General features: G+C 40.2%; 1 protein-coding gene across 3 annotated transcripts in view; it reads right to left on the reverse strand.

The window, feature by feature from the left end:
• LOC104688113 (ceruloplasmin) overlaps positions 1–12,460 on the reverse strand; it is a 27,370-nt gene extending 14,910 nt beyond the window's left edge. For 2 of the 3 annotated variants that reach the window (XM_019284636.3, XM_010397485.4), the window contains exons 1-12: positions 12,233–12,460; positions 10,393–10,637; positions 8,971–9,183; positions 8,292–8,465; positions 7,458–7,712; positions 6,061–6,226; positions 4,958–5,097; positions 3,563–3,703; positions 3,229–3,440; positions 2,571–2,721; positions 792–1,004; positions 277–484 (exon numbers count right to left, since the gene is read on the reverse strand). In XM_019284636.3, coding sequence (XP_019140181.1) covers positions 277–484; positions 792–1,004; positions 2,571–2,721; positions 3,229–3,440; positions 3,563–3,703; positions 4,958–5,097; positions 6,061–6,226; positions 7,458–7,712; positions 8,292–8,465; positions 8,971–9,183; positions 10,393–10,637; positions 12,233–12,387 — 2,273 coding nt within the window. In that variant the 5' untranslated portion in view covers positions 12,388–12,460. The remainder of the gene's footprint in view (positions 1–276; positions 485–791; positions 1,005–2,570; positions 2,722–3,228; positions 3,441–3,562; positions 3,704–4,957; positions 5,098–6,060; positions 6,227–7,457; positions 7,713–8,291; positions 8,466–8,970; positions 9,184–10,392; positions 10,638–12,232) is intronic. The other variant, XM_019284637.3, reaches the window with a different exon arrangement.
• Positions 12,461–13,607: the final 1,147 nt, after the last annotated feature.

Genomic DNA, 13,607 nt, shown 5'->3' on the forward strand with positions numbered 1-13,607 from the left:
AAATAATAAATGCACATGCACTACCCAGGATCCATTAAAATCTACACCTGTCCCACAGAAGATCTGTGCTGGACTATTTCTCAAACAGTTTGCTGTCTGGCTCAGTTACATGGCAACACTACTGGGGAAGGACCACAGACTCAAGTGAGCCCAAAAAAAAATGTGTGAAAAGAAAGTGTGTCTAGAAACGTTTGGAAGAGGAAAAGGTTCAGAGGAGAAGTGAGTTGCTCCTTTGCTTTTTTTGTATTTCTTTTCCCTGTGTATATACCAAAGTACCTTTCCTCATGGTATTGGTGCCGCTCAAATTCCCATGTCCTGTTAGGAGAATAGTCCCATTCAACTTCCACTGCAGCAATGTAATAAATCTTTTCATGCAAATACATAGATAAATCTGAATTCCACCAATGGCATTTTTTCACTTTGTAGTTCTGTTTCATTCCCCCAGTGTAGTGGTCTGTTGTCAGGCAGGACACTTCAAAAATTCCTAGAGGTCATGTGAGAAACAAAGACTTGAGGAGACTCAGAAACAGGTTATTGCTCATATAAGGTCCAAAATCTTTGTGCGGTATGGCTACTTGTAGTAATAAAATTCAGCATACAGAGGAGCTAGAAAAATCAAGGCTTTAGCATTAAGAACACGTCCTTACAGTTTGCTGCCCCTCAAACACGGCTGTACACAGTTTTAGCACCAGGATCAATATACCAGCTACTTAAAGCTTGTCACTATGCACAAAACATTCATAGGTAACAGTTTCTGCATTACTAACAAAATTTTTAAACAAGACATTTACCTTCGGAGTCAGGCTTCATAATAGCTGTAAGAACTGTATGTGGAAACAGATTTGCTGTATCCCTTCTTGTTCCTTTAGTTACAAATGTGTTTTCTGAGAAGTATATCCCATGGACATCAACTTCTGAACCCAAGCCCATCAAATGCCAGGAAACAACACTTCCTTTACACATCTCAAGACCAGGCTGATTTCCATACATATAACCATTAATGGCTATAGAAGATTAGAGAAAGCAAAACCCACCTTGATTAATATATTACTTAATTCTGCAATAGAGATTAATTAATAAACACTTCAGATGTAATGTCATGCCTTAGACTGACAGAAATATCAATAATAAAATATCATATGAACAAAACTAAAGAATCAATTCAAGCAAAACAGCTTTTAAACCCCAGTGTTTAAAAATAATTTCTAACTGTTTCCCTTTTCAATGTCTACAGCACATGTTGCTGCCTTGACCAACTGGAACTTTCCCTGCTTTCTACTTGTCACATATTCAGGATGCATAAAGGATCCCACTTTACACCCTGCAACATCCTCCAGCCATACAGTGGAGGCAATCAGAAGGGTTTTTTTAGTTTGAGTTTCTAACCCTTTCTAGATAGTCCTTTGCAAAACTTTCAAATCCTGGGCTTCACAGGTACCACTGAATGCTCTGCACCAAGAGTCTGTGAACAGGAACGGCCCTGAGGGGAACATTTTTTTTAAATGCACAAATAAATATGCTTAAAGATTAGGACTTACTAGCAGGGCTAGGGCCTGAGGATAAAAACGTCTTTTTTCCATGAAACTTGAAAAACATTTCTGCAGTACTAAAACACTGATCAGTGTGAAACTCAGTTCTGCCCTATTAAAGAAGCAAAGACTCATTCTGAGGCAAAGTCCAGCTGGCAGGTTGAGGGAGATGATCCCTGCCCTCTGCTCACACTGCTGAGGCCACACCTGCAGGGCTGTGCTGAGTTCTGGGCTCCCCAGTATGGAAGACATGAACATAGTGGAGAGAGGGCAATAAAGGGCCACAAGGATGATGAAGGGACAAGAAACCATCTCTTCCTGCAAGGAAAAGCTGAGAGAGCTGGGACCCTTCAGCCTGAAGAAGAGGCAGCTTGGGGGATCTCACCCACCTGTACAAACACCTGCGGGGGGAGTGCCAAGAAGATGGAGCCGGGCTCATCCCAGTGATAGGGACAGAAGCACCGCTGACACTAACAGACACCACCTGACACACAGGAGATTCCCTCCGAACATCAGGAAATTATGAGACTGACCAAGCACTGGCAGAGGCTGCCCAGAGAGATGGTAGAGTCTCCATCCTTGAAGGTATTTGGAAGTCATCAGGACATGGTCTTGAGCAAGTGGCTCTGGGTGGCCCTACTTGAGCAGGAGGTTGGACCAGGGGACCTCCAGAGGTTCCGTCCAACCTCAACTGCTCTGTAACTCTGTGAAAAACCTCCTTTCAGCTATATCATCTGTAGAGCAGAGGTCAGTTTTGTCTTGCTGCCTGGTTGCACTTGTAGTGGTTGCACATCTGCTCAAAGTGGTACATAACCATGCTAAATCCTCAACTGCCATGCAAGACACTGAACAGCTGGCATTATACTTTGAACTATCACATTTAGTTGAAACTGAATTGCACCGAAATGTTCTGGGTTTTTTTCCACTGGAAAGGAATGAAATGTCTCTGCACTATACAGCTTTCCAGCTTCAAACATGAAACCATACAAGTAAAAACCCTATTGTAGAAATTAATATTTGGCTAACTAATAATTTTCTTACAGTGCATTTTGTTAGACTCTTGGAAGTCTTCATCGTCTTTGTCAATTTTGTCAGGACTTAGTGTAAACATCAAAATATTATCATCCAAATACCAGCTCAGATTCTCATCAAATACTGTGGCAAGTAGAAAAAACTCCATGTTCACATTTTTCTGTTGAGAAGAAATAGTAGAAAGAAAAATAGAAATGAGTGAACAGAAAATGTCAGTGAGAAAAATCCTATGCTCATAATAATTTATGAGTACAAGTCACAAAATAGAGTAAATGCATACATTGATACTTCATTCTGATAATCTCAAAGCTCAGTAATTGCTGTATCTGGTGACTAAGTACCTACTGCTGATGCTCTTTCTACCAGCAGGGACCACCTCTGGAAGTGAGTTTGTATTTTGGTCTTTAAAATCTCTACATTTTCCTAGAGATTCCAATCATAGCTGAGACTTGAATGCCAGCAGCTGCTTGTGATGATGGTTTTTCCACATTGCAGTGACTGTCTATCTGGAGCAAGATTGAAAACCAACCCCACTTTCTTCATGTTGTGTATTCCCCTTAGGACATGGGTGAAACTGTGATGTGGAGAAAACGTGGTGCAGTCTGGGAGGAGAAAGCAGATTCAGCTGTGATGATGCAAAGGTTTCCACTTTTCTTCTTCTACCGACCTGTTTCCCAGAAGAAAGCAGAGCTCCTTTCCTGCACACCAGGAGAGGACCCACAAGGCCAGAATTGGTGTCTCTGACTGCATCCACAGCTGAGTAATAAAGCCAGGTTAAACAGTCTGGGTCTTGGTCTGTGGGACCCACATCTTCTGGCACATCCCATTCATATGTAAATGTAGTGCCGGGACTCACATGAGAGGCTGGAGATTCGGTACCTATTATGGAAATCAGCGTTGGGAATTATGCCTAATGAACATTCTTTCTTTTATCACCTTTAATACACGGACAGGTAAGACAGTGTGTGCTCAGATGTTGCAGCACTCCATCCGTGGCTCACCTCTGGGGGCAGTGCCATACCGTGCCCCTGCCTCGCTCCTGTGGTAACTCACACCGTGGGGCTGGATGCTGAACGGGCGGCTGGCATTGTTCCGGAAGGTCACCCTGATGCGCTCACCCACTTCAGCCTTGATCACAGGTCCTAGAAAAGTGTACATGGTCTAATTACAGGGTATTTCTATCAAATGGTGTAAAGGTCACCACAAACTTATGGCATTCAGTGGCTGGCTGCTTTTACCCTTGCATGAGGAATGCCCCTAGGCCTCTGTGGCCACAGACCAGGTCCCTGGCTGTTCCAGTTTGGCCAAATTTAGAAATATATCCTCTGAGAGAAGGCAGGTCACAACCATCCCTCCCCCACCAGGTTCGGGAAAAAATAAATTTTCCTAGAAGGAAAGTGAAAGAGATAAAAACTATTTATTTAACCAACACACAGGAAAAGGGATAATGATGCCAAATAATAAAACCTCTCGATCCACTGAGAGAAACCTGGGAAAATTTCAGAGTCCTTCCGTAGATCTCTCTCTCCCCCTCCTTGGAGCCTGGACGGGGTGGTGGGCCCACCTCCAGGGCCAAGGCCTCAGTAGAAACTCCTCCCAATGTATTCTGATGTTGAAACAGTCCAGCAGAGAGAAAAGGAGAAAAAACAAAGTCCCAAGAAAACAAAAGTTCAACTCTCCAAAGGAAAAAGAGCTGAGGAAAAAAACTGCCGAAAACCAACTGGAAAGAAAAGCAAGCCCGGGTACTTCCCTTCCCTCTCGCTCTCCTGCCGCAGCTGAAAAAAAAAGTCGTTATCTCTGTGCGACCTTGAACAAGCTGCAAACTGCTTTGAAAAAGTTTTGCTCGGTTTTTCCTTCCTCTTCTCAGGCTCAGTTTAAAGGCATAGAAAGCGCAAAAATTAATTTCTGGGCATAGGGCAGCAATATGGGATACACATCATAAAGTCACCCCAAGACACTGGCATATGGCCTGAATCACAGAACAGCCCAGCAGCAACCATTCCCAGTTCACGTGGAGGCCCAGTGACTTTCAGGACAGTTCCTCTCTTTGGAAAGGGATTTACAGACATTAGTACCAACCCATGCCAGAAGCAGCAAGGTTATCAATAGGACTAGACTCACCTAGTCTGGCCTTGTAATTCAGAGCCAGACCTTTGGAGACCATGGCATGGTCCTTCAGGGAAGCTGGGTACCATGACAGTGTTGCAGTTAAGAGCTTCTTTACACCTTGGGGGAAACCACAGGCACTAGCGACTGCTGGAGGCAGGGAGAGCTGAGGACTTCTTGGAGAGTGGGGGCGCTGCTCACTAACCAGTGGAAGTGACTGTTCACTCTCATAAATCTTTGACATGAAAAAATTTTAGACTCTTGTCTTGGGGTGACAGTTACTCTCTTACCTAGGAGTCCAAGATGTGCTTCCTCTGCAAGCCTTTTTCTATGTTCAGTGAAAGAACCATCTGTGTATTCTTTGTAAATTGCTTTTTTATAGGAGCCGCCAATTCTTGTCCCACTTCGTTCAAAAAAGATCTGAGATTCACTGTGTAAAAGAAGTAGCAATAGACGCAAACAATTCAAGTCAAAATGTTTGGTTGTACAAAGGCAGTCAGACCTCAACCCTGTTTTCTGAGGTATGATATGCTGAGTTTGTCTTTTGGGTTTCTTTTCAGTGGTATGGCCACACACTTACATGCAGTCCCATATAGGATGTGCAGGAATCCATTATCCTTCACTAACTTCTCATTAAGAAAAGGCCACTGTGCTGTGTTGCCCTTACAAAGCCAGTGTGCTTAGAGACTCACCAAGGATGATTTCTAGTTAACATTTCATAACCTTGAGTTTATTCTTCTTTTAATTAGAAGTTACAAAAATTCAACAGGAGCAGATACAAACAACAAGAATATGTAACATCTATATACAAAGTGAGAAGATTCAGTCAACAGTTTTACTCTCTAAGAAAGGACCTTTCAGTGTTTTTCAAGCCCTATTCAAACAATGAACTGTGCCTCGTCGCTTGTGGAAGAGGTAAGTATGCTTTAACTCACAGATGAAAAACTTGAGGAATCAATGTATTCAGTGAATTGATCCAGGTCTTAAATATGTAAACACAGTGCAAAGGGCAAAGCTATGTCATGCAAGCTGTTTCCTAGATGAGATACCGTTAGCATGAGTTTCATCACCTAAGGCAATGGTCATGAACTCCTACTTTGTTCCCTAACTCAAAATAATCAACCATCTTGAATAATCAGGAGTCACAGCCTACATATGACATAATAATTAATCTTAATCCCAGTGAAGTGACTAACATAGCAGCAAAATTTAAGGTAAGATTACAAGGAAAATAACTGACCTAATTTGGTCTGATATTTATTCTAGCATTAATATTTAAGCACAGATGAGCAATTCTGCTTAGAAATCAGTTCTACCATATGTCTTACCTTATTTAGCATGCTTAAATCAATTCTGCTTGGAAAATAAAAATTCTTTAATTAGAGGCATTTACCTGTCAAGGATTAATTCTTGTCCTGTAAAATGGTTCACTGCAGATGGGCCATAATTCCAGATGATCTCTTGAGCAGCAATGAAGTACTGTCTTATCTTTGTACTCTCATTGCGATCTGCTGTGGATTTCTTACAATCTTCTACTTTAAAAAGAGCCTGCATACCACCTGGAAAATAAGGAGGTAGAGAAACCTAGAGAGAAGGAACCGCATTTTGTTTTCTTTTTCCCTGTGCCCAACAGCTTTTCTGTTCCCTGGACGATTCCCACCCCATTGATGAATATGAAAATCACAAAGTGGAAGATGAATGCTGTAAAAAAAGGCACGCCAGCTGAGCTAGGATGTAGAAACACAGCCATGGTATCTACAGCAGGCAGACAGGTGTGGTAAAGGGCATTCTGCTTCTAAAGCTGCAACAGGCATGGCAGAGAAGATTAGGGGAGGGTGGACACAGTGCTGTCAGAGAACACTTCAGCCAAGGTCAGATGTTACCAGACTGACCATTCTGCATCTAAATATAATCAACCGCTTACTTATGGAACTCCCAAGTCTCTGCATCCTAAGGGAAGCAGTTAGCAAATCTGCTTGCTGGAGATACAAATAGTATACTGAAAAGAGCCCTTTTACAGCTATAAATCAGGCCAATTTGTAGGATTTAAGTCTCGCCCAGGATGCTTCATCTATATCAGGATATTGCTTGATGTGGTAACTATTTCAAAGCTTGGAACCTCTGTGTAATTGAGTCTGTCAGTTACATACTTCTTTTTTTATCGGAGTTTTCAAATCTTGGAGAATGATTTTCAGTTCTGTGTTCTTTCCCACTTCTGTGACAAATTACTTCCCTCACTTACAGGAATATAGATCATTCAAAAGCATGGAATTAACTTCTAAGTATTTCATATGGGTATTAAAACTGAAAATACAGGATAATACAGGGAAGAGAAAAGAACATCTCTGCTTGTTCACCAATGCACTTTCCAGAACATGTATTTGTCAGCAGGGAAGTTAGCCTGCCTGTCCCGTGCCCCTTGCCAAACATGGAATGAGCTCCAACATTTTTGTTGGCAAACAGAAAATTGTGGTTAGTTATCTCCAGCAAGAGGCAAACATCATGCTGGTTTTTTGTCCAAGGGTGAGGCTCACAAAAGTGAAGCTGTGCTAATTGCTGCCAGCTGATGATGATGTCCATTAGAGAAAAGAATCCCTTGATTCCCATGACTATGTGCTCAAACCCATCTAATGCACTTGTAGGCATTTCAATTTTAATTACTATGAGAGTTTTGTTACCTAGAGGAGAATAGTGCCTGGCATATCACGAGGTCAAGAGCCCTGCAAAAGTGACTCAGTAAACTCTTAGCTCAAGCTAAAAGAATTCTGATCACTGAAACTTGTACTGTACCTTCAATATGGTCATTCACTTGGCAGCTGAGCAGCCATTCTCCAGGGCTCCTTGGTACCATGACAGCATCAATGAATGTGGCTGGGAAGAGGCTGATGGTGTCAACTCGATGATGCCTTTCTATTAAGGTTTGTCCATGAAAGTAGGCTGAATGGATATCAGCTTCATTACCCATGCCAAAAAGATGCCATTTTATCTTATCTTCCACACACATTGTGAGGTTTGGGAGGTATCCATACATGTACCCATTGATTGCTAAAATAAATGTTGTTTATTACAGTTAACTTCACAGACCTTAGGATTTTTTCTTCAAATGCAGGTATCATACTCTATTTTTTATCAGTACTCTATTTTTTGAAATAGAAAGAGCTTCAAAAGAAAGCTCCACACCTTTGAAAATCAGTGCCAATATCAGACACATGCTTCCTCTACATAGCTATAATTCTGGAATCCATGTCAGAGCCAGAGGTGTCATTTTTGTTTACACTAACGGTAAAAACTGTTTTTCTAAACTGTGAAATTATAGTACAGAGCTCAGGACTAAGAAACAGAGCAAAGTAACACAAATCTGTTCAGAGTGCCTGGGAAAATTACACTGGCAAAGATCTTCTTGGCCCCTAAGAATTTTATATCACAACTCCAAAGGTTTGATTGTGCAATATCTGCCATCACTTTTAAACTTTTTAAATTTTTATTTAAAAGAATCTTTCTTAATCCTCTAAAAAGAGACTTGATTAGAAAAAAAATCTACAATTCATCTTTAAAAGAGACAAGACAGAAAAATATTACTTCACAATATTAGTGGCAAGCAACATTAACATAATGTTCTCTCACAGTGCATTTTATTGCTTTCCTGGAAGTCTTCATCATCTTTGTCCACTTTGGAAGGCTCAAAACAGTATGTTCTGATATTGTCCTCTAGATACCAACTGAGATTTTCATCCACCACAGAAAACATAAGGATAAATTCAGCATCAAAGTGTTGATCACTGTCCCTATTCATTGTATCTGAAAAAGAAAGTGGTATATTCAAAATCTTTGGTAACTGACATTATTTTTTTGTCAGTTTTAACTCTAGTCTCAGTAAGGCTGGACCCTGTTTACTTCATGTTTTGACACTTCTTGAGTGTGACTGTACACATAAACTTACAGACATACTCAGGAAACAAAAATCCCTTTTGATAGATTCTATAAAATTACTGAGAATAAATGTTGCATGTTAATCTCTTTCTTATATCAGTATTTACTCCTTGCACATGGCTAGCATAGCACATTTCACTCACATGGATTTGTGGACAAAGTATTCTGCAAATTATATTCATTCTCATACACAAAATCTAACTACTTCCTACACTATTGAAGGCAGCTAATTGAGAAGACCAAAAGCAGTTATTTCAAAATAAATTGTAGTCTTCTCCTCTTCCAGGAATTTACTTCATTGATATTTATCAGTGATCATTATCAATCACCTTGCATATGTATTTATTTACTCACTTATTTATTTATGGTTTACCTTTCCTGCAAATTATTAAAGGCCCAACAAGCCCTGAGGCAACATCTCTTGGAGCATCTATGTGGGAGTGGTAAGCCCTGGTTATGCAGTTTGCATCTCCTTTAGCTGGACCTTGATCTTCTGTCACATCCCATGTGTAAGTGTACTGGCCTCCAGGCTCCACAGCATCATCTCGCTTTTGAAAATCTTTGGTGGTGTCAGGGTAAAGAGCACCTGAAGAGTTCCATACAGCCACCATTAGTACAACACATTCACAATAGGGTGTCAGGATAGCACCTGCCATGCTGAAAGTCGACTACATGCTGCAGAAAAATGGACTGAACATCTGAATACAGGTTAAAAACCCACAACTTTTAAATCAGATTAGTAGATGTTTTCTTTCTCTTTAGGCATCTTTTCATTTGCCTTTGAAGTCCGTAGGAGTACTTTGATTAATGGCCCATTAAAGCTAGTCCTTAATTTATTGGGAGGGGACTATGTACTTCTTGTAAAAATATAACAATTCGAATATTTGTAAAGCATTTGTTAAATATTAATCTTGTAACCTGTTCTAAAAAAATTGCATATGCCCTGAAGGAATATAGGTGCTACTGCAATGATAGCAATAGAAAAAAATTCCAAAAAGTGTACATACTGCTACATAATAATACACTGTTCTGATCCTACAGAGTGTCTCTATCAAGACACAGACTAGTTGTAATGAAAAAGTCCACAAAATACTAGAAGCTAGGTTGATACTTCATAAATTCTTCTAATGAAGGATTTTAAAAGAGTGATTTTGAGACATCATATTCTCAACAATTCACACACTGTTTTAAAGGCTCAGTAATAAAACTTTCAACAGCCATATTCTGATGCCATCCAGTGCAGAAAATCCCCCATTGCCTGAGTGTGGCCAGACTGGCTATTGCAAGGACAAGCCATCACCTATCCCAATAGAACCCCTGACTACATCTTAGAGTGTGTCAGAATTTCATCTCATTAATTATTTACTGAGCAGTATCTGTTTCTCCATTTCAAGAAACTCTTGTGTATCTTATATACCATATACACAAATTTAGTGTTAAGAACTTAGAAAAGTACTTTATTACTGTTAACAATATCTTCCTCACAGCATCAAATTTTTATATATACCCCCCCATATCTGAATCTCTTATATACCTTTATACCCTTATTTTGGTTGAAACACAAATACTCTTATTTCAGGTAAAATGTTGATCTAAAATTGCCTTCTTTACAAATTCCACTTTTGGCTTTGTATTTCACTCTTGAAAAATTTCAAACTTAGATTATATTTTAAATTGATTGTGTCCTAATTTAAATCTCTATTTACTTGACCAGTCTTCTCTCTGATGAGAGAGTACCACTTAGAGGGATGATTAACTTTTGATAAATTCTGGCACAGAAATGAATCAAGCTTACCTTCATTTTCTTTTGTGTATCTTACACCATGTGGATGCAGCGTGTAGTTTCTTGAAGCAAAGTTTTTCAAGTGAATAGTAATGGAATCTCCAACTTCTCCCTTAATTATAGGACCTAAAAAACCCAGCCAGGAAGGTTTGTCAAGTATCACATCATATAAATGATTGGTATACTGAACGTAGATAGCCTTCTTGTAAGTTCTTCCTATCCTGTGTGGACCTCTTTTGAGAAAGACTTCAGCCTGCCTGTAAAGAAAATACACAAACATACCTGTAGTGTGGTTTTAATTAATAGTCTCAAATAAAGACCAGGCCTCTGCAGTGCTGTGCACAACTGTGTGCAAGCCTTGTTGTGAAATAAGTTAATACTGCCGAAAAATGCAAAGTATTTTCTACGAGGCAGAGTATTGTTTGAGCATGTGGGGAAGGAATTGTAGGTACCTCGGCAAGCACAGGTCTGAAGTGTAATTAAAATGCCAGTTCAGAGCTCCACTTGGGGAGCATAAACTGAGTTGCAAAGGCCCAGTTACTATAATTCTGAGTGCATGAGGCTTTTGAGCAACAACCTAAATCGAACAAATATGTTTTGGCTCTTCTTGGACCATTTAAACAGACAAAATTTAGTTGTAAAGTATTCCTTCTGCACTCTGCTTTTCCCTGCTCCTATAAATATCAATCTCCACACAAGCGCAGCCTCATAAAGGGTCCGGGAGGAGAAGGGGAATCAGAGAAGCTGAAACTGAAAAGTACAATACAAGGGACCAGCTCCATTGCAGGCATACAACCACTGAAAACCTGAAATTAATGTAGCATGCTGCAGGTCACCACAGACCAGAGAAAAGCAGTGAATAGGAGTGGCCTGTTTTATTACAACACAGCTCTGCAATTCTTAGACAAGATGCCCTGTTTCCGCCCCTGATCAGAATTACTAGCCTGCTGAATCCCTGGCAGTGTCTTACACCTCACAAAGTTTGTGAATGGAAAAAGTAAAAAGCTGACTGCTTCACCTCACACCTGATCGAGTGGCAGGTTATGGCTGAGGCCCTCACTAGAGAAAACAAACCACAGGAAATCTTCTAATCCCTCACCCACAAACCAAATGAGAACTGCATTTTTGAGATTTTTCTAATTTCTGATTTCTCTCATCATTGTTTTAGCTTTGATATAGTTCTATTTAATTTTAAAGGCACTGAAAAAATAGAAGAAAGGAATACTTCTCCTCTCTCAAGTATTTTTCTGATGCCTTTTATATCTGAGTTTTCTTTATTGATTATTCAGACTTCCAGGGTGCTCCCTTCCTCCTCACCCTACATATCTTCAGCCTACTTACTGCTCTCACTCTGCACAGGACCCTCCCTGCCTCGTAACGAGCAACCCAGCTCCTCCACAGTGGGTGAAAGTACTCAGCTGTGCTTCTGTACCAGTGAAAACCATCCCTGCCAACAATGAACTAAAAAGGAAACCTGTGCTCAGTAGGAAAGTTTTAAATTTGTCAAGTTTCTGCATTTAAAAACAACGGCAAAAATCATCTCTTCAGCACTAGCACCTTAGACACTCAAAATAAAACACCATTAGACATTGAGGGTCTTATTCTAGTCTCTACTTAGTAAATATTTCATTGCAAAAAATTCACACCCCCTACATATTCCAATGCTCTGAATTAGCAGAACATTGGAATGCAATTCTCAAGCGAGCCAGGAAAAAAAATTGAAATTCCCTTATATGTCTGACAGAAAATCCACTGACACCAACAAGACTCATCAGGTTTTCAGTGTGGCTCTGGTGTCTAAAGCAGATGAAGCTGTAAAATAAAACTCAACCGGTGACACTGCTTTACTTACTCTTCTTCAGCAAAAAGCTGCCCAGAGATGGCATTGGCATCACCAGGTGCATAGTTCCAGACAGTCTCTGTAATGCCAATATAGTACTCCCTGTTCACTGCCCCAACTTGGCAACAGCAGGAAACCAGCAAGCAGCTTAGGAGAAATAGCTTCATTTTGCATTCATGAACCTTGTGGAAAACATGAAATAAAAACACAGAACAGGCACATGCAATTTCCCTTTTTATGGTCCTATCCCTCCTACTCCCCACATCCTTACCTCCCCCTCCCTGCTCCTGTTTGCTTTTGTGAACACAATAAAACCAATTGCACAATGTCTCTGTGTGTCAAGAGCAAACAAAAGATTCTGGTAACCTCGTCAGTTCAGAAAATCAAAGAAATTTTTTCTATTTCTGCCAACCTGCAATCACACATATTAGCATTCAGACTGTCATAGAGTGTAAATCTTGTCACTGAATTGAAAGCAGATTTAAATGGACTTACAGACTAAGCTTAATTACATTCTTCACTATCTTCTTCACTCTCTCTACAGCTTGTATGCTACTGAGAAAATAATCCCTATGATATGTGGCACAAGAGCACAATTTCTCAAGCACACTGTGAAAAGTTCTAAGTGACACTTCTTCTCTGTGTATCTGCTCTGCATTGACAAAAGGAGGCCAAGTTGTGCCTGCTCCTGCCTGTTCACACTACCAAACTGGTGTAGCACAAGCAGAAAAAGGAGGACTGAGGTCACTGGGATCAGTGTGCCCACCAGTGCATGGTTGTGTTAGCTCTGCTACCCACCACAGTTCCCTTGGAAATGTAATTTTAGCACAAAGTGTGGCATATATTTCTAGGGATGGAAAGGCCCAGATATTCATAGATGGAGACGGGGAGGTTTTCATCCCCTTTCCAAGCAGTTTTAGTATTGCTGAAATTAGGCTCAGAAATTCCACAAAATGACCCCACTGTGTTATCTTCCTCCTAATCTGTTGCCAGACAGGATAAGCCACACTCTTCAATGATTAAAAACATAAGATCCAGATAATCTTAACTGTTACCCTTATCCAAATACACTACCCAGTGCCAAAGGCTTCTTTTGCTTTATTCAAGTTCTGTAAACATTTTGTATCAGTCTCACTGAAAAATAAGAACAAAATTGGACCTTAAACACAGAAAGCTTAAAAACCACCTAACTAAAGTTTGCAATGGCACTTTCTTTGAGTATATATCCATTACAACATGGTTGTGTCTGAAGCTTTAGGCATACAAAGCCACCTGCAAACTTCTATTAAAAAATATGCATTTTTGGTCACTTGGGAATTCTTTAAAAATGTCATCTGTGCTCGAGCACTGACACAGTCCCACTCATTCTAAATTAAAATTACAATTA

This window comes from Corvus cornix, chromosome 9 (genome assembly GCF_000738735.6).
Source record: "Corvus cornix cornix isolate S_Up_H32 chromosome 9, ASM73873v5, whole genome shotgun sequence".
NCBI lineage: Eukaryota > Metazoa > Chordata > Aves > Passeriformes > Corvidae > Corvus > Corvus cornix.